General features: G+C 39.4%; 1 protein-coding gene and 1 non-coding gene across 2 annotated transcripts; one reads left to right on the forward strand and one right to left on the reverse strand.

Moving 5' to 3' along the window:
* Positions 1 to 2,740: 2,740 nt before the first annotated feature.
* On the reverse strand, positions 2,741 to 2,843 carry LOC126612725 (small nucleolar RNA Z103). Its single transcript, XR_007619284.1, has one exon. It is a non-coding gene; the product is annotated as a small nucleolar RNA Z103 (small nucleolar RNA).
* Positions 2,844 to 6,101: 3,258 nt separating this feature from the next.
* Positions 6,102 to 27,751, forward strand: LOC126610751 (ABC transporter B family member 11-like). The gene is made up of 12 exons (XM_050278876.1): positions 6,102 to 6,700; positions 6,868 to 6,922; positions 7,031 to 7,206; positions 7,325 to 7,546; positions 7,638 to 7,876; positions 23,708 to 24,233; positions 24,332 to 24,605; positions 24,966 to 25,879; positions 25,969 to 26,235; positions 26,372 to 26,635; positions 26,764 to 27,057; positions 27,136 to 27,751. The coding sequence occupies exons 1-12, from the start codon at positions 6,368 to 6,370 to the stop codon at positions 27,490 to 27,492; spliced, it is 3,921 nt and encodes a 1,306-aa protein (XP_050134833.1). The 5' UTR covers positions 6,102 to 6,367; the 3' UTR covers positions 27,493 to 27,751.
* Positions 27,752 to 27,957: the final 206 nt, after the last annotated feature.

The following is a 27,957-nucleotide window of genomic DNA, read 5'->3' on the forward strand; positions in this document are numbered from 1 at the left end:
TGTCCGTCGTGCTGCCTACTCTGATGTGAGGTGGAGGATGCTCATTGTGGGCTTAGCCGTGAATGGACACTTTGTCCGGAAGGTTTCTCATGTTGACTATCGGAGTATAACCCCAACCATGAATGTATGCTCATCCGTGGGCCTAGTCGAGAGTGCATGCTCCTTCGCGTGCTAAGACGGGAATGTACACTGCCCAAACATTCGGCTCGTGGCTGGTCGAGTGGCTGCTTGCCGGGACGCTGCTAGAAAGGTCTGTCTGCCCTTGTCCTACTTCAGGATACCTCATCCGGGGCACGTTGGATCCCGATACGTTGCAAAAGTTAATTCACCAAGGTTGTCTGTTGTGAAAGGGTGCTCGTCAACTCTAAGACTTGTCGAGACAAGTGTTGTTCGCCATTTGGATTGGAAGAGCTTGGAAGGAATGCGCCTCATTGGGCAGTGGAAGGGTGGTAGACTCCGGGAGCGAGATTTGAGTTGGAAAATGTTAAATCCGCGAAAAAATGTGGTGAAAATGCCCCCAGCTCGATGGTAGGTCCGGATGGTTGAGATAGTCTTGGGCCGACTTTGGCTGCTTGGAAAGCCACGAGAGCAGGCTGGGTCGTGAGAGTGGGATGCTCGACTGGAGCTGGCTGGGCCACGGGAGTGGGCTGCTCGTCGGGAGCAGGCTGCTCGGCAGGAGTAGGTTGGGCCGTGAGAGTGGGCTGCTCGACGGGAGTAGGTTGGGCCATGGGAGTGGGCTGCTCGACGAAAGCAGGCTGGACCACGGGAGTGGGCTGCTCGTCGGGAGCAGGCTGCTTGGCAGGAGCAGACTGGGCCACAGGAGTGGGCTGCTCAACGGAAGCAGGCTGGGCCACCGGAGTGGGCTGCTCGACGGAAGCAGGCTGGACCACGGGAGTGGGCTGCTCGTCGGGAGCAGGTTGGGTCACGAGAGCAGGCTGTTTGGCAGGAACAGGCTGGACCTCGGGAGTGGGCTGGGTCACGAGAGCAGGCTGCTTGCCAAGAGCAGGCTGGGCTGCGAGAGCAGGTTGCTTGGTGGGAGCAGGCTGGGCCGCGAAAGCAGGTTGCTTGGCGGGAGCAGGTTGTTTAGTATGTGATGCAAACGAATGCGAGGCTTGGGCCCGGGCCCGTGCAAACTTGGATGGCACGACTTGGGCCGTGGCCTTGGTGCCGTGAGCCTTGGATGGCACGGCTCGAGCCGTGGTGAAGGCACCATGGACCTCGCCACGGGTGGCTACCGAGGTAGCCACTGTGATGGTTCCCATGGTGGAAACTCGTGGTGGTGGTGCTGCTCCACTTATTGTCTCATTTAGCCTCACGGATCTCCGCAATCCCATTTCTTGAACATTAGAATTTTCACTTGTGGAATTTTCTAATTTTCTAGCCATTATATTTTGCTTATACGTTTTATCAAAGAACCTTTGCAAGTAAAAAATTCTAATAATAAGAACGTATGAAAAATATTCAAATGGACTAGAAAATAAAGAAAAAACCTTTTTGTGCGAGAGTCTTCTACGAGTATGGATTTCAACTCTCAATGAAAGCACCAATTTGTGGATGCAAATTTCTTCCTCCTTGATCTTGGACAATTTTGCACCTACAAAACAATTAACACCTTAGGTTAAGGCCAAGGGCCTCACGCGCCCACGATGAATGGGGGGGCTTTGGCCGAAGAACCTCCGATGCCAAAGTTAGAATTTAGAGAGAAAGAGTGTTTAGAGAATTTTGGGATTTTTGCCAAAGTGTTGGAATTGGCTTTTTGGTGAGAATGAGAGTATATTTATAGGGATAGGAGGTGGCTAGGGTTTTTTGGGTTTAATTTAGGTTTAATTAGGAGTTACCAAATAATTAGTCAATAACTCCCTAATTAACTTGGCTAATTATTTGTCATACAAAGGAAAAAAGGTAGAAGGAAAGGCTGACTTCTTTTGGGGATGAAAGTTAACCGGCCTTTTTGTGGGAGTTAGGGTAAAGTGAATGGTCTAAATGCTAATTAAGGGAATCATTAGCTAATTAACTCATTAATTAGCTATTTATCATTATTTTAGAAGGAATGTTTTAGGAATTATGGAATAAGTATAGTATTTAGCTAATTGATTAGGTAAATAATGAAATAGGAAATATATGAATAAATTAGGTTTTAAGTTGATACCTATTTTGGGTACTTTTGACTTGGTTGAGGGATAATTGCCCGCTGCTTGCGCGTAGGAATCCCGGTATGCCCTAAGGGTAGTTTTGTCTTCTTTTGTCAAAAATCCACGTGTCGCCTTGTGAATATTTTTGGCTCCACAGCATGCATATATACCGTTTGGATATGAAGAATTAAAAAGCATATAGAGCTCTGCACTTAGTTGAGGTAAGAGTTTAGATGATGGGAATCCATGCTGATAATTTGTTGAGGAAAACAAAACTTTAGTTTGATGTTCAAGCAGATGGGAACAGACAGAAAGAACAAAAGGCAAAATACATAATAAAAGGAAGATGATGTCCAAAGATTGGAAAAGCAGGTTAAGAAGTAAATTTATGTTTTATACCGACTAAAATGATAGTCAAATTTGCAGCAAGCTATCTTTGAATGAATAAAAAATAGGGTAAAAATTGTAGGCAAATTTGATCAGGTGAAATGGAGAAAATTGAAAACCAGTATTAAAAATGCATCACAAATGAGAATATGGTGTAAAATGATATGTAAGCCAGTTTTGTATTGATTCTAATGTAAATATGGGAAAAAGGATGTTCAAAGATGGATCCGATAGAGCTGATTAGGTGTCTCTGTGTAACACAAAGATACTATTTGCTCAGTTATTTCAGCTTTGATCATTTGGATAAATAATCATCACTTCCATATTTTCCCTTCGGTGAGATGATCTTTTTGTTTTACAATGTTATCTAGGAAGAAACTCATTGGATCATGCAATAACAAGTAGAAAAACTATTTAAAAGAATAACAAAGATCATTTTTGCAGTACATGGAAAATATAAACTTGTTTGAATAAAAAGCCTAAGATGAAAGGGTCATATTACGTACCTGAAGTACAAATGGTTTTAAAGGCTGTACATTGAAGCTGCAAAAAACAAAGAGCATCACATGCTGAAAACAAAAAGAAAACCAAATTGTAAGCGTAGACAGAGCAGGCAAAACATAAAAGAAACCAAAATTTGAAAAATTGTTCCATGCGGACACCAAATGTTTCAAAAGGTTATCAAAACGGAACAAAATTGGTTAATTTGTTATGTACGCAAAGCAAAGAAAGGAGTTGGATTGAAGCTGATTTAAGGCTTTTTCTGACTTGGCCAACCTATGTGGCTAGGGCTTCAAACACTAAAACTCCGTACAATGCACATAAAAGTAACCACCGCCGGGTAAGCAAACATGAGTTACTTTCATCAAAAATTAAAACTAAAAACATAAACTTCTGTTGATCCTAAAAACTACCAAACTTACGTGGCGCGCAGGCCGAGTAATCTATAAGCTAACTACGTCCTTCAGTGAATGCGGGGCGTGCCAACTCGTCGGCCGAGCTCTGCTGAGGAGTAAAATTTGTTGATGTTGCGTTGGGTGTGCGGCTGACTTCTGCGTCTTGCGATTGCGACCGAGGAAGGAACACGTCTCGGCCTCTTGGGTTCTCGAACCTGAAGACAATGCTACTATTCTTACGAAGTTCACGAATCACTGTCGTCGGATTCGGTCACAGTGATGTTATTCGTCAGAGTAAACTCACGCAGAATTGACACTAAAGTGTAAGGGCACAAATACTCAAAGCGAATATAAGTCTTAATAGTGAACGTGGTTCGACCGTCTGAATGCCGAACTCTAAATCCCACTTAAGAGTATCCAATCATAAAATAACTCGGCGTGCAATGTGTCGAGAATGCGTCGAGCTCAGTAAGCTGTAACACCTCACTTCGCCGAGAAGGCTAATGAGATGACCTCAATCAATAAGGATTCGGAAATCCTTCTCGACCGAGACTTGGAGTGTTGTTAATGCCAACGGAAGATGTGTCAGCGAAAAGAGAAAATAAAAATCTCAAAGTTGTTGAGAGAGTTTGCGCAGGGCAGTTGTGTGTTGAATTGGAGGGGCTTTTTCTGTCGCAGAGCATCTTGTATTTATAGCATTTTGTACTTGCTTGGCACGGCTGGATAACTGTGTAAAGTCCGACTGCAACTCTGACTCTGTAAAATTGATCCGTGTGAAATGCCAAAGCCTATCCTCTAGCTTTTGTGACTTTTCAAACCCCATAAAAGCCTATCCAAATAAAAGTCTTCTTATCATCATAGCCTAGCTTACCTAGACTCATTGTCTTATCCATCATGTATATTTCCCCTGACAAAGACCACATACATGCATGATGATCCCTTCATCAGCTTAAACTCTAAAAAACAATTGATGAAATTCATCATCATATCTCAAGACAAGGCTACGTGCTTCAACCCTGTCCATGAATCCAAAGTCCATTTGAATTGTACCATCCACATTGAACATATCACATATTAAGTTTAAATATCCTAGTTATTATTAAGAGATAATATTATGATTAAAATCACAATATCATTCCTCAATACTAAGAATCGTTTTAATCACTTTATCATCCACCGGCCTAAAATCCTGCTCATTCAAGGGTCTCGATTGCACGGGCCGATGGTGTAAAATCGGGTCCAAACAACTTCAAACAAGCAAAATCTGACAACTAGCATATCAATCCAAAATAAAAACTTCCACCACCAACAGCATAAACAAATTTAAAACCACAATTAAAACTAATGTTGACTGTCATCCTCTCCATGTTTGTGTTCCCTCTGCCGGATAAAAGCGACGAAGACAAAGCTTTCCAAAATTCTAATAACTCTACATATTATCAATTTCCCAACAAAACACATAGGTTCCAGCACTAATAGCATAAAAAGTTTTAAAATTCTTCCTCTCCCTGTTCTTAAGACAGAAAGACAAAGCTTTCCAAAATTCCAACGAATCCTCTCATTTCTTCCCAAAAATTATAAATCCATTTTAATCCTACAATTATTAATGCATTTCGAAACTGGAAAAAAGCAGGACATAAAACTTACCCAGAATATAAGAGCAGCGTCACAGGTGCTAGCAAATGTCAGATTTATTAACAGAGCAACCAAAATGCAAAATGCTCTTTTAGCCGGGAAATGCCTAATAGAGCACCACAACTGAAAGAACAATGAAATCGTTAGGTTTTTTTTCCAAATAAGCAAAAATCCAAAATAAAAATTGAAAGACAACCATTATAAAATACACCTTAGCTGAATAACATCTGTTCCGCAGCGATCTGATGACGGGCCGCGACCAAAACGGGTTGGAAATCGGCCAAAGTTCAGCCACAACCCAAAAATCTCAGACAGAAAAAAAAAGAATAACACTCTGAATTATTGACCCCCCGATCGCAACTTTGGAAACCTTGGAAACCACTTTTTTGTGGGGAAGAAGACTCTCGAAGTCGAGAGAATAAGGATGGCGGACACGCGGACAACATGGGTAAAAACGTCTTTTCGGCGTACGAAGCAGGCCAAACAAAGGAAAACAAATGATTGACCCAGGGGCAGTTCCGCCCTTTCACTATTTCTGAACAGTGCCGGTTTCAACTGAGTTTTAGTATATATAATTTTGGAGGGGGTTGATCCTATGTCCCATCCCCTCTCTTTTTTTTTCTTTTTTTTTTTTTTTTTTTTTGCATTTTCTTTTCCGAGATGGATAAGGTTTATGCCCCACTCCCCTCTTTTTCTTGTATTTTTTTTTTCAAGAAGAATAAAGTTTATGTTGCCCCCACTTCTTGTGTTGTCTGTTTTTTTTTCCAAAATGATAAGGTTTATGTCCCCCGACTATGTGTAACTTTTGTCATTATTGCTGGCTCTTGATACCATGAAAAGATTTCTCAACTCAACGAATGAGCAAGTCTACTGATCATTAACATTTGTAGGAGTACAAAAGCAATCCGTGTAGAAGAATAATACAGAAACATAATTACAACCAGAACTAGACTAGACTAGAACTAGAAATAGGACAGGCTTGGATTATTCTTCAGCACCAGGCGTGTCCATATTAGAGTTGGGTTGTCCTTCAGCAATTAGACTCAGACTCGGTTTATCATCTTTTATTTTGTCTAATGAATAGTTGAGGAAAGAGATGTGCTGAGTCAATTCCCCTACTATACTTTTTAATCTGAGGCCTGCTTGTAGATTTGGAAGTAGTCCGTGTCCTCTCTGCAGGCCGCACTGCCAGCACAAATTCGCCGGCTTGGCATTTAAGTTTACGATAACAGGACTGCTTATGCAGGTGCAGATTGAGGTATAAGAACTCAGGCTTAAAGCATCTGAATACTGAGATAAATTCTTGGGTTTGGTAACATGGCTGACGAAAATGGGGTGGATAGAGCTATGCCTCAAGAGCATGGGGATACCACTTCAAGAAGCCAAGTAGAAGAAGACAAAAGCACCGGCACGAAAGGGGATCATCAAGGCTCAGACAAGAGCGGCGGAGATGAGAAAGTAGAAAAAGTTCCGTTTTCCAAGCTATTTTCGTATGCAGATAAGACTGATATTATATTGATGCTCTTCGGCACAATTGGTGCCATTGGGAATGGCTCGGCCATGCCCCTTATGACGATATTATTGGGGGAGATGATCAATTCTTTTGGATCTAATCAAAACAATGCAGACGTAGTTAGTGCTGTTTCCAAGGTGAAGTTAATATGCTGCACAAGCCGAAATTTAATCTTTATCTTTGTTGAGATATTGAGTTGAATATTCAATAACGTTTTGAGTTACCCCTTTCCCCTTATGAGATCAAATATTAGATGTTAGCCTGAACATGTAGATCATCACTCAGTTATCTTGGTACATTGTAGGTCGCTCTAATATATTTCTATCTGGCAATCGGGACAGGTGTGACCGCAACTCTTCGTAAGTACATCTCATACCCATAACCACAAAAGTTTTTCATGCATGCACAGAGAAATTCATACATATATCAAGCATTTGAACTGATACAGCTGTATTTCTTGTTCACAGAGGTCTCGTGCTGGATGGTAACAGGGGAAAGACAAGCTGCAAGGATAAGGGGTTTGTATTTGAAAACACTTTTGAGACAAGACGTTGCTTTCTTTGATTTGGAAACATACACTGGTGAGGTCATTGGGAGAATGTCTGGAGACACTGTTCTCATACAAGATGCCATGGGCGAGAAGGTACTATGCTGGCTGCACAACTGCAACCCCTAAATTCACCCCAGGGAGAATAAAAACCTTGAAATTTGTTATTCTTATTATGTAATAAATTGTTATATTCGTGTACTTGTTTGTTCAGGTTGGAAAATTTTTACAACTATTTTCAACATTCATTGGAGGGTTTATAATAGCATTCATCAAAGGGTGGCTTCTTACCCTTGTCATGTTATCCTCGATTCCTTTGCTTGTGGCATCTGGTGCAGCCATGTCCATCATTATATCCAAGATGGCAACCCGTGGACAAAGTGCTTATGCAAAAGCAGCAATTGTAGTTGAACAGACGATAGGCTCCATCAGAACCGTAGGTCACGTTAGCCTTAAAAGTTACAACTATTGGAATAATTGTCGTTTGTTTGTCCAATAGTATGATGTTTGTCATCTGGCTTACGTAGGTTGCATCCTTTACTGGAGAAAAGCAAGCTATAACAAGTTACAACAAATATCTTGCGGATGCTTACAAATCAGGCGTTTACGAAGGTACTGCTGCTGGAGCAGGTTTTGGCTTGGTTTCGCTAGTTGTCTTCTGCACTTATGCCTTGGCGATATGGTTTGGTTCAAGAATGGTAAGGAATAATGGATATTCCGGGGGTGACGTGCTGAATGTGATTGTTGCTGTTTTGACTGGATCCATGTAAGCTCCATATTTTTTCCCTCTTTTTTTTTTTTTTAGGATATTAAACCTACTCTAACCCTTGGGTTAAAACTTAAAATTTTTGACACAGAAAATTTAGGTTTTAACTTAGAAACAATTTTTCTTCTCATCCTTCTAGGTTAAATTTTTAGTCCAAGATTATTAAAGAATGAATTTAGGATAATTTCTTCATAAAGTAACCTTAAAAAAAATCATATAGACTATCCTAATTTAATTTTATGAACATTTTAACCTATATTTAGATTCCGATAAATATTGAAAAATCATTAAACCTACACCATGAAACTCGTGGAACACTGTGAAACACATAAAATAATTTTTTTTAATTACTTTAGCCGTTGGATTTAAATTTGGACTGTTATATCTTTTTTTTACCGTTGAATTTGATCATATTAGATATTAACCATTGAATTCCAATGAATTTATAAATATAAAACTAAAAAAATTACACATACATGATAGGTCAGCTCAATTAAACCAGGAGAATCTTGGGCTAAATTTGCCCCCATAAATGAATTTTGAGTTAAAACTCATATTTGCCCCAAGGGTTGGAGCAAGTTTGGATAAGTTTAGAACTTAAAATTTGAGTTTTACTCCAAGAGTTGGATTAGGTCTTAGAGTAAAACTCAAATTTTAAGTTCTAAACCTACCTCAACTTGCCCAACCCTTGAGCCAAATATGAGTTTTAACGCAATACTCATTTTTGGGCAAATTTAAGCCAAAACTCCTTCCTAGGTTAGTGGGTTTGCCCATCATATATGTGTATTTATTTTTAATTTTATATTTATAAATTCATTAGATCCAACGGCTAAGATCTAATATGATCAAATCCAATATATATAAAAAAATCATACGATCCAAATTTAAATCTAATGGCTAAAATAATTAAAAAAAATATTTCATGTGTTTCATATTCTGTCATGGTGTTCCACGAGTTTCATGGTGTCGGCTTAGTAATTTTTCAATATTTATTGGAACCTAAATATTTTAGAAAAATTAATGAAAAGAGCTTCAAAACTTTGCATTTTAACAAAAAAATCATCTAATAACTTTATTTAATGATAAGAAGAAAAAAAAAAAATATATATATATATATATACATAAACATGTGTGCTCAGCGTGCGTCCCCTTAACCCTTCTCCCTCTCCCCCTGGCCCCAAATATAACTAAATAAGAAAAAGTACATGAAAATACACATACATATTATATTATGTATGAATTAGCTAACTGTAACAACGATGACACCCATTTTTAGGTCTTTGACAAAGCAAGATAATACAAACATACGTCTAGTACTATAATCTCATAAGCTGTATTTTCATGTATATAATAAATAATATATATAAGTGATATATGTAGATTTCACTCGTACCTACTTAAGACAAAAGAAATAATATACATATATACACAGTGTCGTACCGTTAAGTTTCATAAACAGTGTAGTACCGTTAAGTTTTATAAATAGTGTATTACCGTTAAGTTTCATAAATAGTATAGTGCCGTTAAGTTTCATAAACAATGTAGTCAGTTTCATAAACAGTGTGGTACCGTGAAGTTTCATAAATAGTATGTGTGAGGACGCGCGGGTCTCATGCGTTAGTTTTTTTTTTAATGAAAGTTATGGCTTTTTCATTAAAATTTAAGGGGGGGTGTATTCAATTGGGAATTTGAGAGATTTTAATGGATTTATAAATCCATGGATTTTTATAGAGTTTAACTGATTTGTAAAGATTCCATGTAAAATTTTGATTCAATGCCCTCGAAATCTCATGGGAATATGTGAGATTTGTGAATGCTTAAAATACACTACAAAATCTCTCTAATTCCCTCTAATTCCTCAACTTTTTCAAATTCTTTAAATTCAAATTATAATTGAATGCATCTGGAATATTATAAATTTCTTTAAAATTCTAATTGAATACACCCGGATTTCTAAGGATTTTAATAAACTATCTTAAAATCCTAATTGAATACACATTGAATTTCAAATAATCACTTAAAATCCTAATTGAATACCCCTAAAAGAATTAAAATCCCTCAAAATCCCAATTGAATACACCCCCCTAAGTTCTTTTATTATTTTTATTAAAAATTTAAGAGTTTTTCATTAAAATTTAAGTCTTTTTCATTAAATAAAGTTATAGCTGTTGTAGGCCTAATTGACTGAACTGTATTTAAGATTAGAGAGGGAAAGGGCTGGCGGCCAGAAAGAGAGATGAGAGAGATGTAATTCTGAGATATGTGTTGTATCACCCTATTGTGCCTTTATTTAAAGTAGTAAGGAATGTGTAATCCTTACTCTAATAGGATTACAACTCTAATAGGAATTTAACTACTAAAGGGAATATACAAAGATACTCCTAGATACACTAGGATTTACACAATCACATTTCTAATCCAATAGGACTGCAACACTCCCCATTGAGTGTGTAAATACTCAAACAAAACATCGTATCAGATCTTCAGCATATAAGGTAGAACAGTTGATGAAGTTGTTGGCACAAAAGGTGAATACGAGTCTCAAATTTAAAAGAAAGTATGCATGGGTAGTAAAACTCACAAAACCCACTATGGTAAAACCTTAGGTAGGTAAAAACCTATAGACTCAGGAGAAAAGTGAGAAGTATGCATAATGTCTAAAACAAATGTCAAACATGGCGAAAGTAGTGAACTCAACGGAGTATGATCATCCCATGATGGGTGCCTCACCAAAACCTCGTTAGGTAGCAAAAACCCAGTGGGAAAAATGCTCCTAATCGTAGAAAAAAAAATACATTAAGATTAAGTGAGTATGCTTCAAGATACTCTCCCTAAATTAGACATAACTTCCAAATAAGAGAACAATTCAACTTATATAATTTACGTATACCGATTCCTTGGACAAGTTTCTGAAAAGTAGACTTAGGCAATTACTTGGTGAAGAGATTGGCCAGGTTGTCTTGGGAACGGATTTGCTTAAATTCAATGTTTTGATGTTGTTGTTGCTGGTGAGAATAAAAGAACTTCGCTATGTGCTTGGTATTGTCTCCTTTGATGTATCCCTTCTTTAACTACTTGATACATGCTGCATTGTCTTCAAAGATCGTCGTAGGAAGGTCAACGACGGAAGTAAGACCACTAGTGCTTCGAATATGTTCCATGACTGCTCTTAACCAAAAGCACTCACGTGATGCTTCATGCAGGGCGAGAATCTCAGCATGGGTCGAAGAAGTCACAACTAGCGTTTGCTTAGTAAACCTCCAAGATATAGTGGTGTCTCCAACTGTAAAGACATAGCCTGTTTAAGAACATGCCCTATGTGGGTCAGACAGATAACCAGCATTTGCGTAACCAACAAAGCGGGAATCAACCCGAGGACTGAAAGGGGCAGCAGCTCATCTCGAGGATTCATGGGTGTAGAACAAGCCCAAAACTGTCGTACCCTTGAGGTAGCGGAAAATGTCTTTAACACCATTCTAGTGTTTGCGTGTAGGTGTATTGCTGTATCTAGCCAAAAGATTAACAGCGAATGAAATGTCGGGTCTAGCCAAGTACAATAAAGCATCAATTGCACCTAGGTATAGAACTTCAGGCTCCAAAATCTCTTCATCATCCTCATTGGGACGGAAAGGATCTCGTTTAACATCTAGAGTTTGAACGACCATAGGAGTACTCAAAGGCTTTGCTTTATCATCATTAAAATGTTACAACACTTTTTGGGTGTAGTTTGATTGATGTACTAGGATTCCATCTGAACAATGCTCGATCTCCAGGCTGAGACAATATCAAGTTTTCCTAAGATCTTTCATCTCAAATTCCGATTTCAAGTGAACGACAATTTCCTCAATCTTTGCAAGAGTTCCGATGAGGTTCATGTCGTCGACATAAACTGCAACGATTGAAAATCCAGAATGTGACTTCTTTCTGAACACGCATGGGCATAGTTCGTTGTTCACATAACCCTGACTTGTCAAATATTTACTCAAATGATTATACCACATCCGCCTGGATTATTTCAATCTGTAAAGTGATTTTCTCCATCTAATCGAGAGAGTGTTCCGTGGTTTAAAACTATTTGAACCAGTCAATGGAAGTCCTTCTAGAACTTTCATGTAGATTTATGTATCTAGATCCCCATAGAGATACGTGGTTACCACGTCTATAAGCTGCATATTCAATTTTTCGAAAACTACCAAACTGATAAGGTAGTGGAACTTTAAGATGTCCATTACAGGGGAATACGTCTCCTCGTAATCAATCCCTGGACATTGAGAGAAACCTTGCATTATGAGGCGTGCTTTGTATCGCATTATTTCATTCTTCTCATTATGTTTCCTCACAAAAAACCACTTGTAGCCTATGAGCTTCATATGTGGTGGAGTAGGAGCTACAGGCCCAATCACCTTACATTTCGTAAGCGAATCGAGTTTGACCTGGATTGCTTGTTTCCATTTTAGCCAATCCGCTCTACGTCGACAGTCATCAACGGAACGTGGTTCAATGTCATCGTTAAGCATGATGTCGGAAGCAACTGTATACACAAATGGATTTTCGATAATCATCTCATTCCAATTCCAAACCTCATCCAATACTGTGTAGTGGACCGAAATCTCACGATTTTCGGGAGGCAGGTATGTCTCATCTAAGACATCACTGTAATCTAGAATAACCTCATGCGTTGGAATAGATGAGTAAATAATGGTTGGATTTAGACTAGAATCACTAGTTTGTGTCGTTTTCTTCTTCCAAGGTTGTGAATCTTTTGAACCAGGGGGTCTGCCACGCTTCAGGGTAGGAGCAGATGATTGGCTAGCCGCCAGTGTACCAGGCCGCGTGGAAGGTACAGCCACCCCACCCTCGGAGACGGTTTGGCTTTCCAAGGTAATGATATGGCATATGTTGAGTACGTCTATCCTTACAGGTGCATTTGCAGTGGGTATATGTGATATCATCACCTTTGCTAAATCAGTAAAAGTATCCGGCATTCTTTGAGCGATGCTCTAAAGATCTAGAATACGTCGCACTTCAGTTTCAAACTGAGGGGTACGAGGATCTAAATGAGATAAAGTGGGAGTAATCCATGATAATTTGTGGCGTTCTACAGGAACGTTAGTGATTTTATCTCCCCCTAACAACTGGAAGACTGTCTCATCGAATTGACAATCCACAAAACATGCAATAAAGAAATCTCATGTCAAGAGCACTAAGTAGCGAATAATGGATGGCGAATCATAATCGACATAGATTCTCATTTTTCTTTGAGGACCCATTTTGGTACTTAGTGGCGACTCTATTGGCACATAGACTGCGCACCCAAACACACGTAAATGCAAGACATCATGCTCGTATCTAGTAACCAACTGTAACGGTGAATGAGGTTGGGTAGTGGTGGGCCTCAGGCGGACCAACATAGCTGCGCGTAATATTGCATGGCCCTAAGCAGATACAGGCAAGTTGTTTCGCATAACCAAAGTTTGAGCTATCGTTTGAATGCACTTTATGAAAGCTTCTGCCAAGCCGTTTTATGTGTGAACATAGGGTACATGATGTTCAACTTCAATCCCTATAGACATGCCATAATTGTCAAATGTCTGTAACGTAAACTCTCCAGCATTATCCAGTTGAATCGACTTGATCGAATAATCAGGGTGGTAAGCCCTAAGCTTAATAATTTGTGCTAGGAGTTTTGAAAATGCAACATTGTGTGTGGATAATAAGCAGACATGTGACCATCATGTCAATGCATCAACCAACATCATGAAGTATCTAAATGGACTGCATGTTGGTTGGATAAGTCCATAAATATCCTCTTAAATCATCTGATTAAATTTATGGGGGTCGTGAATAATCTTTGTAAGTGAGGGTTGAATGTTCAACTTCCCTAGGGATCATGCTTTGCAAAGCGGATGGCCAAGATAAGATTTCAAGTGATGCCAATGTGATACTTTGAGGATATGGCGTATCATATCTCGTCTGGGGTGTCCCATTCGATCATGCCAAAGTAGGAGAGTGCTCTGGAATCCAGCCATTGGGCCGGCCACGTGATGGGTCTCAATGGCGCGAATGGTTGTTATGTACAACCTACTCGGGAGACGTTCCAGCTTCTTGTGAATATGCTTCCGACCATATTTGTAAGAAATGATACGAAGAAATTCAGAACTATTCTCTTCAGTGGTTTTGACATGATAATGATTATCTTAAATATCTCTAAAACTCAGCAATGTTCTTCCAGAATATGGAGAATAGAGTGCCTCTTTAATGGTTAATTCAGTACAATTGGACAACATAAGACGGACATTTTTGTATCCTTCTATTAGGTTGGATAGGCCTGAGAGGGTTGTCAGAGGTACATTTTTAGGTACGAAGTTAGTAAATAGTGTTTCTCACATAATATGGTGTGCATGGTGGCACTATCAGCCAGACAACTAACTTCCCCACTAGTCATACCTATAAACAATTAATTGAATTGGTCACATGCATAAATATAATTCCATTCATTCAATTAATTAATTAGAGAATAATATCCATAAAATAATTATCCATAATTAAAAAAAAAATCAAAACCAAACAAATAATTTCAAAGACTTAGAAAATTTGTCTGAAAATTATACCATAAACCTAAAATTTAAAGGGGCTTGGGCCACTCCTAATGTGTTCGGCCACTAGGGGTGCAAACCGCCCTAACATGTCTTAGAAAAATAAAACTTTATTCTTCCATGAGAGCGGATGCCTCCTAAAAATATGAAACCTCCAGAGTTATAGTAGTATCTTCGGGATGTTCTACATGCACAAAGTTAGTCTCATGAGGGGATTGATATTGGGCAATAGCCTTGGAGGCAACTTGGCATACGCATGATCAATGATCTTTTGATCCACAGCGATAACACATGTCCAGTTCAATGAAAGCCAATTGAACGGTAGCTTTTCCCTTGTTCTTGAAGTTTGGGGCCTAAGGGGCAAGGGGTTGGCGTTTCTAGGTCAAATTTCCTCCCTTGGGTAAGCCTCTGTTTTGTTGACCTTGGGCCCATGGTGGGGTTTGTCGTCCATTTCCACGGCCACGATGGGGTTTCTGCCAGTTGTTGTAGCTAGAATTAGTCGTATGCACTTCAGGCGGAGCATTCGAGTCAGTGGGTCGAGCTTGATGATTCTTCATCAAAATATGGTTCTGCTTTTCAGTGAGAAGTAAAACAGATATCAAATCTGAAAATTTGGTGAACTTATGTGCCCTATATTGTTGCTGCAGGACAATATTGATGGCATTGAAGGTTGAATAGGTCTTCTCCAGGAGATCTTGTTCGGTTATGTCCTCTTTACAGAACTTAAGTAATGATCGGATTCTACAAACTTTAGAATTGTATTTGTTTGTACCATACTTAGGGCCTTCGTATTTAGACCTTGTATAAATACTCAAGGGACTCAAATGTAATTATGTAATAAATAGAGGGGCAAATATGTAATAAGTGAGGAGCCCTTATTCTATAAAAGGGCCTCATCACCGTCACAAACTTCAGGCTCTGATCCTCACATAGAAAGGCCCTTATCCTCACATACAGAAGCTCTCTCTCTCACAATCCTCTCACAAACAGAGAAATACAATATAAGTGTGGACGTAGCCAAAATATTGGGGTGAACCACGATACATCTTGTGTTCTTTACTTTCTTGCAGATTCACGGTCGGATTTACGTTGTTCCAAGGCCCCTCCGGTTTTGTGCATCAACATTTGGCGCCATCTGTGGGAAACGATACTAAAAGTTGTGTCGGTTCTCTTTCATTTTTTCACCTCCACCGTGAATCTACAGAAACCCAGAACCTCCCTCATTGGGCTGTTCCAGAAAAACCTTCGCAGATCTCTCTCTCATTCAGACTTTCCAGTTCAGCTTCTTCCCAACCCATCCTCTACAGAAGCACACCCAAAATCCACCACTTTAACTAGATCCATCTCTCCAACTTCCCCTACCAGCTCAAACGACATCGTTCAGCTCCACCATTCCCCTTCACAGAACCCTCGTCTCAAAATTCAATCAATCCTTCAATCTCTCGTCTCTCAGGGCAGAAACCCAAGCCCCAATTCATCCCTATGTGAATTCCCTGCATACGCGTACTGCCTATTCATGTCGATTTCAAAAAAATTTACAGTAAGTTTTCGATTTTCTTGCTTGGGGGGCGATAAATAATCGATGAAGGATTACTTGGGCAGCAACGAGGAGTACTATTACTCCGATCAGGATTCTCTCGATGTCATCGAGAATGAAGACTCTGATCTTTCGTGGATTCTCCCCAAGGGGCCCACTACTAAGAGCCAACTCAGAAGATGTCGGTCTTCCACCCCCTGACCACGCCCACAGCTCCGGCGCCTTCTGCGCCTACGCCGTCATCCTCCACCGCACCGCCTCCTTCGACTCCAAGCTCAACACCACCAGCGACCCCGACTACAAAAACATCAGTATTCATGCTCAGCGTCTGCTACGGGCTTCAGTTGATTGTGCAGAGGTCCGGTGGAGTGGTTAAGGTTGGGGATAAGCAGGAGTATGAGAGGATGGAGATTGAGGTGGAGAGGAACTCTGGGATTTTTGGGTCCAAAAAGGTTGGGGATAAGCAGGTGGTCTGGATGAGCCACGGGGATGAGGTGCAAAGCTGCCGGAAGGTTTTGAGGTCGTGGCGCGGAGCCAGCATGGATTAGTTTTCTCATATAGAGAGAAAGAAAGGGAGAGATAACAATGAAATGAGTTGATGCCGCGCTCTATAATCCTCGAACGGTCGACGAGGTTTTCAGATATTTCAAGGGCCGCAAATCTAAAATGATCGAAGCTCTCACTTCTGATGTTGATATATTCTTTTAGATGTGTGATCCTGAGAAAGAGAATCTCTCTTTGTATAGATATCCTAGTGAGCTGTGGGAAGTCAACCTACCTGCTGAAGAAGTGCCTCCGGAATTGCCAAAACCTACTCTGGGTATCAATTTTGCAAGAGATGGCGTGGCAGAAAAAGACTGGCTATCTTTGGTTGCTGTTCATAATGATGCCTGGCTAGTTTCTGTTGCTTTCTACTTTGGTGCTAGATTTGGGTTCGACAAAGCTGATAGTATTCCATGTGGTTTTGGGTTGTCCAGGCAGCTGTCACTTTAGAGAAAAGCGAGAAAAACAAGTGGGTGGTGTCAAAGCTGTCCAGGCAGCTGTTACATTTTACAAGAGAACATGCAAGAAATGGAAAAGAGAAAGTAAAAGCAAAAGCAAAAGAAGATAAAAAGAAGCAGACATAATTGAGATGATGATGGCATGCAGGAAATGGAATTATGGGTGTGACCCATTGAGCAGAGGGTTAGATTTATTTTTTGAATGATATGATTTATTTTTCTTATCTTTCAGAGACATCTGTATAACCCCATCAGAGGGTAATAAAAAAAATTAAAATAAAAAAAAGGGCAAGCCCAAAATAATGGGCTGGAATGTTGTGTGGAGGGCGAAGGCCCATATGCCCAAAAGAGCCAGGTCCTCTATTATCACCAACCAAGTGATCAAAAGTATGTCCAGTACTCTAAATTTATTCGGCAGCCTGCCGCTATTATCACCAACCAGGTGATCAAAAGTATGTCCAGTTTACAAAAAATTATTCGGCAGCCTGTCACTATTTTCACCAACCAGGTGATCAAAAGTACGTCTAGTACTCCAAAATTATTCGGTAGTCTGCCGCTATTATCACCAACCAGGTGATCAAAAGTACGTCCAGTACTCCAAAATTATTCGGCAGCATGCCGCTATTATCACCAACTAGGTAATCAAAAGTACATTCAGTACTCTTAAATTATACATGAGCTTCACTCATGTTAATCATGCATAAACATTCATGAGCATCACTCATGTCAATCATACATAAACATTCATGACCATCACTCATGTCAACATTTATGAGCATCACTCATGTCAACATCTATGAGCATTACTCATGTCAATCAACATAAACATTCATGAGCATCACTCATGTCAATCAGCTTCGAAAGCTTCATTTACAGAGCTCCAGCTTCAAAGCTTCACTTTAAAAGCTTCACCTACAAAGCTTCAGTGCATGGTATACAAAGACTGCCTCCGAACAACCGCCACTTCGGCCCATACATGGATTGAAATTGAAGTCTCCAGCCAACAGCCTTTATTGACTGAAGACTTGGGGGACTACACTATATACCATAAATTAAGCTTCCACAACTGGGCCTCGTGAAAAATACTCGGGAGACTTAACCCATTATTCATGTATTGAGGAGCGAACCCTTATTCTATAAAAGGGACTTCCTCACTTTCATTAGAGAGCACTCATTACTCATGTATTGAGGAGCGAACCCTTATTCTATAAAAGGGACTCCCTTACCATCATTAGATAGCATCGCCGCCTGCTGAACAACCGCCTCGTCGTGAGCATCAACTCTAGCCCATCATTTATGTATTGAGTAGCGAGCCCTTATTCTATAAAATGGACTTCATCACCATCATTAGAGAGCATCAATTCTAGCCCATCATTCATGTATTGAGGAGCGAGCCCTTATTCTATAAAAGGGACTCCCTCACCTTCAACGCCACAAGCCGAGCCAACCAAGGCAACATAAGCCACAAACAGAGCAGCCTCGCAACATGTGCTACTTCTAGTTGAGCATCATTTCAGATTGGGCACCACCTTATATCGAGTATCAGTTCTAGACGACATCTAGTTACTTCGGCCCACACATGGACTGAATTTCAAGTCTCCAACCAAAAGACTCTCTTGACTGAAGACATGGGGGACTACTATTTGTACCATACTTAGGGCCTCCGTATTTAGACCTCGTATAAATACTCGGGGGACTCAAATGTAATTGTGTAATAAATTGAGAGGCAAATATGTAATAAGTGAGGAGCCCTTATTCTATAAAAGGGCCTCCTCACCCTCACAAACTTCAGGCTCTAATCCTCACATAGAGGAGCCCTCATCCTCACATACAGAAGCTCTTTCCCTCACAATCCTCTCGCAAACTGAGAACTACAATATCAGTATGGATGTAGCCCAAACATTGGAGTGAACCACGATACATCTTGTGTTCTTTACTTTCTTGCAAATTCACGGTCGGATTTACGTTGTTCCAAGACCCATCCGGTTTTGTGCATCAACAGTATTCATTCACAGACTTATAGTCTTAGAAGTGTAAATATTGCCAGTCGTGTCTTGCTTTAGGCAAGTAAATGTCTTTCTGGTGATCGAAGCTATCAGCCAGGATGAGCAGAGGGTACGTGGATCCTCCTCTATGAGGTACTCGGTTTGCAGTGTGTTGATGCACAAAACCAGAGGTCTTGGAACAACGTAAATCTGACCGTGAATCTGCATGAAATGTAAATAACACAAGATGTATCGTGGTTCACCCCAATGTTTAGGCTATGTCCACACTGATATGTATTTATATGAGGAAGAAAGAGCTCTGAGAGTGAGAGCTTGGAGAAGGAGTGAGGAGTCTTAGGCATTGGCCTCTCCTAATTGTAAGGGTGAGGGGTCCTTTTATAGAATAAGGACTCCTCACTTATTACATATTTGCCAATTCTTTTATCGCATAATTACATTTAAGTCCCCCGAGTATTTGTACGAGGTCTAAATACGAGATCCTAAATATGGTATAAACACAGTGCATCGTGGATGTGTCTGCGGATGAAGATCATAGCAGTAGCTTTCTGAGCTTCGTTGATGGGTTCATCGTCGATAGGTTCCTCAATAGTAACTCTAAGACTTGTTGCAGTAAGATGGAGCTTCACATCTTAAACCCATTTTAGGTAGTTTTTTTCAAAGACTTCCAGAGCGATGAAATCGAGCTTGTTCAAGTTTGACATGTCCCTAAAACAAAGGGTACAACAAAATGTGGTTTAGTCGTATGGAAAGCCATAGAAATATATCGTAGAACATACGGGTTCCATAGACATGTATTGGTTTAATTTGAACATGAAAGCTACGGGTTTCATGTGGTAAGTTTTAAATGAAAATTGCGGGTTTCAAATGTGCTATATTCAAAATTACAAGTTCGATTTAGTTATGAACGTTCGATTCATATATAAGGGTACCTGCAAGAACACATAAGCAAAAATCGTAACCATTCGGGTTTAATCGTAGAAGCAAAAATAATAATAATATTCGGGTTAAAATTATAGAGAATGCCAAAAACAGTATTGGATTAAAAAAAAACCATAGCCCAATCACGGTGGGCTTGGGTGCTGTGTGCAGGGCTAGGCCCTAAAAAGGGCTTAGTGGACCACAGGTTGGATGTGAAGCAGCCCAAAGCTATAAGCCGGGGTTTGGGGATAGGCCCAACAGCACAAGGGAACACAGGCCCAGCTTGGAAGCTGGCTAGAAGTGCTCGCGAAGCTTAGTCGTGGGTTGACTTCAATTTTGTGCATGGGTGAGCAAAGCCCAGCCAAAAGGCTGACTTTGGATTGTAGACCGAGGCTAGGACAAAGCCCAGCTACTGGCGGGCCAGGTCGTGCGAAGCCCATCAAGGCTTTTAGTGCTTGTTGGTGGACTCAGTGCTTCAAGCCCGTATGGAGACCAACCCAGGCTAAGGCATGGTGTTATGTAGTGGCGTCAAAACGACGTTGTCCTAGTGATGGTGTGGCTGCAAGCTAGCCGTGTTGGCTTGGCGGCGCGGCGTAAAACCGCGGCTCAATCCCAAAAAAAAATCAAATCTTGGGTTAAAAACCCTAATTGCTTCTAAATTAATTTTGATGCCTTGACTCACAAATTCCACGTAGCATAATCGCGTATTGCATGAACAAAATATATATATATATATATATATATATTGACAAAATATATGGACACATATGTAATATATATAATTGGAAGGAAAATATAAATATAGAGGGTTCATGCATCATGAGGAATGTTTTCATGATTCAAGGTTGTTTCACATATCTTAATTTATTTTAAAAGAACCTAATTGGCGGCAAATAATTGAAAGCTTTTGATATTGTAGAAGAAAGCCTCATCCACGATCCTTCAGTTTCTTAGCTTCTGGCAAGAGTGTGCTGATAACGTGTTGTAGGCCTAATCGACTGAACTGTATTTAGGACTAGAGAGGGAGAGGGCTGGCAACAAGAGAGAGAGAGATGTAATTATGAGGTGTGTGTTGTATCATCCCATTGTGCCTTTATTTATAGTAGGGAAAGTGTAATTCTGACCCTAATAGGATTACAACTCTAACAAGAATTTAACTACTAAAGGGAATATACAAAGATATTCCTAGATACACTAGGATTTACATCACATTCTTAGGGGTGGTTTGGGAGTGAGGTGCTTAAAAAAAAGCACCCATAAAAAAAAGCTGTGAGGGTTTTAGGTGTTTGGTAAACTGAAAAAAAAAAAAAAAAGATTATTTTGGAAGCTACTGTGAGAATAAGCTGAAATCAAAGGAAAAAGCTGAAGCTGCTATTTGCAGCTTTAGAAAACTGGTTTTTTTTCAAAGCACACGGAGTTACAGTGCTCCTTTAATGAAAAGACCCACTATCAGACTGTTTTTTTTTTCAAAGGCACTTTTACAAAAAAGTTTACCAAACACTCTGCTGATTTATTTTACAGCCGCTTATTCTCACAGCAGCTTTTTTTCAAAGCACAGCAATACCAAACCAGCCCTTAATTCAATAGGACTACAACAATAGCATGGTTTTTTGTTAAAATAAACTTAGCCCAAGCCCTTTTCATTAAGTTCCCAAATTTTTTTAGGTTAAAATGTTTTTAAAATTAAATTTGGATAGTTTACACAATTATTATTTTTTTAAATGTTACTTTAAGAAGAAAAAAAATCCTAAATTCATTCTTTAATAATTTAGGGCTAAAAATTTAATCCAGAAGGTTAGAGCAGAAAAAATGTTTCTAGGTTAAAGCCTAAATTTTTTGGGTTAGAAATCTTAGGTTTTAATCAAAGGGTTGGAGATGGATTCAAATGCCCGCGTTCTGCTGTGGGTTTTAAAATCATAATCACAATCTCTAAAAAAATTCAAAAAATCGATCAAAGCAGCTGAACCCACATTGTAGAAATAAGTCTTTTAGTTTGCATCTATATTCTATGAATTTACATTAAGAGCTTATGTACAACTAAAATGATGGATTTCAAAGTACAAATCACAAAGAGAAAATAAATTGTTCACATTCATTAGTTTGCATCTAAATTTTACTAACTTTATATCAACAACCTATGTACAACAAAAAAATAATTCACAACTTTATTTCACATGGCTTAATAGAACTTAACTGTTCTTGGGGCTTATCACAAATTTTTGTTGTCTTGAATTCAAAAACGCTTGAAACTTCCCTTTAAAACTGTAAAGACACAAACTTAAACAATTAAATACAAATAAATTGAAACACCGACAAATAGCAACAATTTTGAGAAATAAAGAGTGCATAGAAAAGATCAAAGGAAAACTAATGAAAATTGCTTGAAAACTTTGAGTTTTAACGATAAGAACAAAATAAAGGGTAAAATGAATAGTATCAGGTTTGACTTTTTAATGTAAAAATGTGGTTTTTCGTTAAAGTGAACAATACCGTGGACTTTTCGTTAAAACTCTCAAAAATCAAATCATGATTTTTTTTATTAATTTAGAAAACATACTAACAAATAACTAAATGAGTACCGATTAAAGCCCTTAAACCATCATCGTAAAAATAAAGAGAAATACTTTAGAATAATGTTCCAATAATAACGTAATGTAATCATTGTTTGATTTGGCAGTCATTAAATCCAAAACTTAGTGTCTTCTTCAACGCCAGATCTCAAGCGTACATGACAATTTACACTCATCAAACACAAGGAAGATAAATCCAGTATATAAACTCACACTAAATGGTGTATAAATTGTCCGAATATAGTATTCAATTACAAGTATTTGGGTTTACTTCATATCGTGTGAAATCCCATTTAGAGAATGTGAATAATTCGTTGGTCTAATCATTAGTAAATACTTCCATGCAAAGTGCAAAACACTTTAAGCATTCCAAATTGTCCAATAACAACGGTAAGAATTCCAAATTTTCCTCCACTTTCTCCCCAACCAAACACAACATAAGCACAAATAACCCCTTCAATCCAAATCAAGATTCAGGGAACACACATGCATTATCATTTCTCACGCTTAACTCATCATTCAACGATGAAAATCCCACAAAATAGACCAAACTCATATGATGAAATTTTCAACAGAGCTCGAAAACACAAACAATACAGATAACAAAGAAAAGGGTATTCAAAACAAACCTGAGAAAACACAACTGCAGCAAGAACGCCATTGAAGTTGGCCAGAGCTATGTTGAAGATAAGCAGGTACGACGGAAAGCAATCACCTTTTCCATTGGTAGCTCCGAGAAGAACACCATCTTCTTCTGTTTAAGCACTTTCTCTCTCTCTCTCTTTCTATCTGTCAATCTAATCTGAGCAGCAGAGAGGAAAGCGAAAATCAGTATTTACTAATCGAACAGTACACAAAAGATTTGAAAAATATTTCTCACCTTTACAATCAGGACATGAAAGCATGGGGCGGACAAAAGAGCCTTTACTTGCCTCTGTTCAAAATCCCCACCCATCCCTCTCTTTCTCTCTCTGTAACCTTCCCAACCAGTTTGAATTCCACCATAGCTAAGCTACAGTTACCCCCTCCCGAACTTTAGAATTGTGTAATGTTATCGTCTTTTTTTTTCTCTCTTTATGTTTGAATTTAAATTCTCGTACACACATGCAGGTACATATATACGTGAGTGCCTAGTTTGGTTTTTTCTTTTCCTTTTCTTCTTCCCTTTTTGTTTAAATTTATTAACAATTTTGGATCAATTAGGTCTCTGGGGCAAGCATCTCCGTGCTTGAGTGCATTCGCTGCTGGTCAAGCTGCAGCATTTAAGATGTTTGAGACTATCAGTAGGAAACCAGAGATTGATGCTTATGACGAAAAAGGAAAGACTTTGGATGACATTCGTGGAGACATAGAGCTGAGAGAGGTTTATTTCAGTTATCCAGCCAGACCAGATGAACCAATATTCGACGGGTTCTCTCTTCATATATCTAGTGGCACCACTGCGGCTTTGGTTGGACAAAGTGGAAGTGGGAAGTCGACAGTCATCAGTCTGATAGAGAGATTTTATGATCCACGAGCTGGTGAAGTTTTGATAGATGGCATAAACCTAAATGAATTTCAGGTGAAATGGATTCGGAGTAAAATTGGTCTTGTCAGCCAGGAACCTGTACTGTTTGCATCCAGCATTAAGGACAATATTGCCTATGGAAAAGATGGTGCTACCATTGAAGAGATAAAAGCAGCAGCTGAAGTTGCAAACGCCTCCAAATTTATCGATAAATTGCCTCAGGTGCTAATTAAGTTCTAGCTCATTTTAATTGCAGCTTTCAAATAAGTGCATGATCATAAGAATATTACTTCACTAGAACTTGAATATTTCGTGTTTAGGGCATTGACAGCATGGTCGGTGAGCATGGAACTCAGCTATCTGGTGGGCAGAAGCAGAGAATTGCTATAGCAAGAGCCATTTTGAAGGATCCACGAATTCTACTTTTGGATGAAGCTACAAGTGCACTTGATGCAGAATCTGAGAGGATAGTTCAAGAAGCATTGGATCGGATTATGGTCAACAAAACTACTGTTATTGTTGCTCATCGTTTGAGCACGGTGAGGAATGCAGATGCGATTGCTGTCATTCATAAAGGAAAGATGGTTGAAAAAGGTATTGTACCTGATAAAGCTAGCACATTCTTTTTATTAGTTCTTGTGTATGTTTCCCTTGGTTGGAGATGTTGTATCCAGTTTATGCTGTTTGTCAAGTGTATTGATAGACATATATATGCATTGCTTTCAAGAAATCTGCACAATCAACCCTGATTTTGACTTGCTTTCTTCTGATATGACAAGTTGCTTTTGCCACCGAAATCTATTACAATCTCTAGAGTCCAGGCATAGTGTTTGTACTTCTGGATAGAATTTCGGTTTACTCGTGGCTGCAATTTATTGTTAGATTCCAAGTTCCTGCCAATCTGTCACGTGTAGGAAGACATATCAGTTAACCATATTTTTGTCCATTGATCAGGCTCGCACTCAGAATTACTCAAGGATCCTGAAGGAGCATATTCTCAACTTATACGCTTGCAAGAAGTAAACAAGGGTTCAGGACAAACAGGAGAAGTTCAAAACAAATCAGTTATAACTGCAGAATCTTTTAGACAATCAAGTCTAAGAATGTCGTTACAAAGATCCGTAAGTCAGAATTCCTCTGTACGAAGATCCATAAGTCGGAATTCCTCTGTAGGAAATAGCAGCCGCCATTCATTTTCAGCCGCCTTTGTTTTACCCACAGGACATGCTAACATGCATGACACTACCTTGGCAGAACCAGAGGGCGCTGCTGTGGCATCAGAGCAACCTCCAACTGTTTCTCTCCGCCGCCTCGCTGCCCTCAACAAGCCCGAGATTCCAGCACTTCTTCTTGGAACTTTAGCTGCAACCATCAATGGCGTTATACTTCCAATTTTCGGTGTGCTTGTTTCCAGGGTAGTAAAGACTTTGTACGAACCACCTAGTCAACAAAAGAAAGACTCGGAGTTTTGGGCAATTATTCTTATGGTACTTGGTCTGGCATCATTCCTGGTGGTCCCTGCGCGAGCATACTTCTTTTCATTTGCTGGTAGTAAGTTAATTGAACGTATCAGATTGATGTGTTTTGAGAGAGTTGTTCACATGGAAGTTGGGTGGTTTGATGAGCCGGAGAACTCAAGTGGTTCAGTTGGTGCGAGGCTCTCAGCAGATGCAGCATCAGTGCGGACCCTAGTTGGAGATGCACTAGCTGAGATAGTTAATAGCATTGCGACTGGAATTGCAGGTTTGATCATTGCTTTTATTGCATCCTGGCAGCTGGCATTAATTGTTCTCGCATTGATTCCTCTGATCGGATTTGGTGGTTATGTTCAAGCAAAGTTCATGAGAGGATTCAGTGGAGATGCAAAGGTATGATTAAAAGCTCCCTGATTCGGTAGCACATTTCAAATTATTTCTCTGTTGAGGTCTCATAAAGATGTATAATTAAATGGTTGCAGATGAAGTATGAGGAAGCAAGCCAAGTTGCAAATGATGCAGTTGGGAGCATACGAACAGTTGCTTCTTTCTGTGCTGAAAAGAAGGTAATGGAACTATACAGAAGAAAATGTGAAGGCCCTAGAGCGGAAGGGAAAAGACAAGGCGTGATCAGTGGAATAGGATTTGGGGTATCTTACTTCTTTCTCTTTTGTGTCTACGCAACCAGCTTCTACGCGGGAGCTAAACTCGTCAAGGCTGGCAAAACAACATTTGCCGACGTTTTCCAAGTAATTATTCCCTCTCCATATGTATCTATCAGTTCTTTTCAGAAAGTATTGAAAGCATACATACGAAATCAAAGTGATATATACATTCACACCTAGGTGTATGTAGCTGATTTTAAGATGTGTATTTGGTTTGCAGGTTTTCTTTGCTTTGACCATGGCAGCCACGGGAATCTCTCAGATGAGCAGTTTGGGCTCTGATTCTAGTAAAGCCAGGAATGCTGCTGCTTCCATATTTGCAATAATAGACAGGAAGTCAAAGATAGACCCTAGTGAAGAGTCTGGCATAAAATTGGATAGCGTAAAGGGAGATATTGAGCTTCGCCATGTAAGCTTTAAATATCCCTCTCGGCCAGAGATACAGATTTTCCAAGACCTCAGTTTAACTATCCATTCTGGCAAGGTAAATATTTCGTCAATTGAACTGTATTTGTGTTCTTTTTTTTTTAATTTTACTTATAACTTCATGACATGCTGATGAACCTCAAGACTTGATATAATGTTTTTTGTATTGGTGAATATGTTTTGCAGACAGTTGCCCTGGTTGGAGAAAGTGGGAGTGGAAAATCGACAGTAGTAGCATTGATGCAACGATTTTATGATCCGGATTCAGGTCATATCACACTGGATGGAACTGAACTTGGAAAATTCCACTTGAAATGGTTGAGGCAGCAGATGGGGCTTGTGGGGCAAGAACCTGTTTTATTTAACGACACAATCCGTGCCAACATTGCATATGGAAAGGATGGTGATGCAAGTGAGGCAGAAATCATAGCTGCGTCGGAGTTGGCCAATGCACACAAGTTCATTAGTAGCTTGAATCAGGTTAGAACATTTAATAAATTCTTTATGGGATAGTTTAAAACAAGATTGTTTCAGAACTAATCCAAATGCGTTGTGCAGGGGTATGACACCGTAGTAGGAGAACGGGGAATACAATTATCTGGCGGGCAGAAGCAACGAGTAGCCATTGCGCGTGCGATAATCAAGAGCCCCAAGATATTACTGTTGGACGAAGCTACAAGTGCACTTGATGTTGAATCTGAGAGAGTGGTTCAAGATGCATTAGACAGGGTGATGGTAAACAGGACCACAGTAGTAATTGCTCATCGACTATCGACGATAAAGAATGCTGACGAGATTGCGGTGGTTAAAAACGGAGTGATAGTAGAAAAAGGAAAGCATGACAAGTTGATCAAAATTACAGATGGATTTTATGCATCCTTGGTTGCTCTGCACATGAGCGATTCAATTGCATGAGCTTCTTTCTTGTTACCCTTTTCTCACCGAACACTAAAGAAAAAAATGGCATTGTCACGCCACCTATCCGTGTAGGCAAATGGTAGATAAATGCATAATGATTATATTTTCTCGTTCTAATCCTTAATGTAGTCAATGTTATTTCTAGTAGATGTATAAGAATGTAGTTTTAGGTCATAGAAGATGGCTTTTGTTTTGTTTTGTTGGTGAGCTTGTTTGAAAAGAAAAGGATACCACAACTTTCTTCGTATTGTTTCAACTCCAAGTGTGTTTTTTCATTTCAAATTCTCACAATATATTTTGAGAGGAATTTCAAAGTAGTTGGACGAATTCAACCCAAGAAACTTTGTTGTCGATGCCTACCAAATAGTGGCCTTATTTTTTGCATTTGGTTTTGTAATTTTCTTAAGATCGTGGTGCTTATATTATTGCATGATAATAGGCAACATACGGTTCTCAATGAGA

Source organism: Malus sylvestris, chromosome 17 (genome assembly GCF_916048215.2).
Source record: "Malus sylvestris chromosome 17, drMalSylv7.2, whole genome shotgun sequence".
NCBI lineage: Eukaryota > Viridiplantae > Streptophyta > Magnoliopsida > Rosales > Rosaceae > Malus > Malus sylvestris.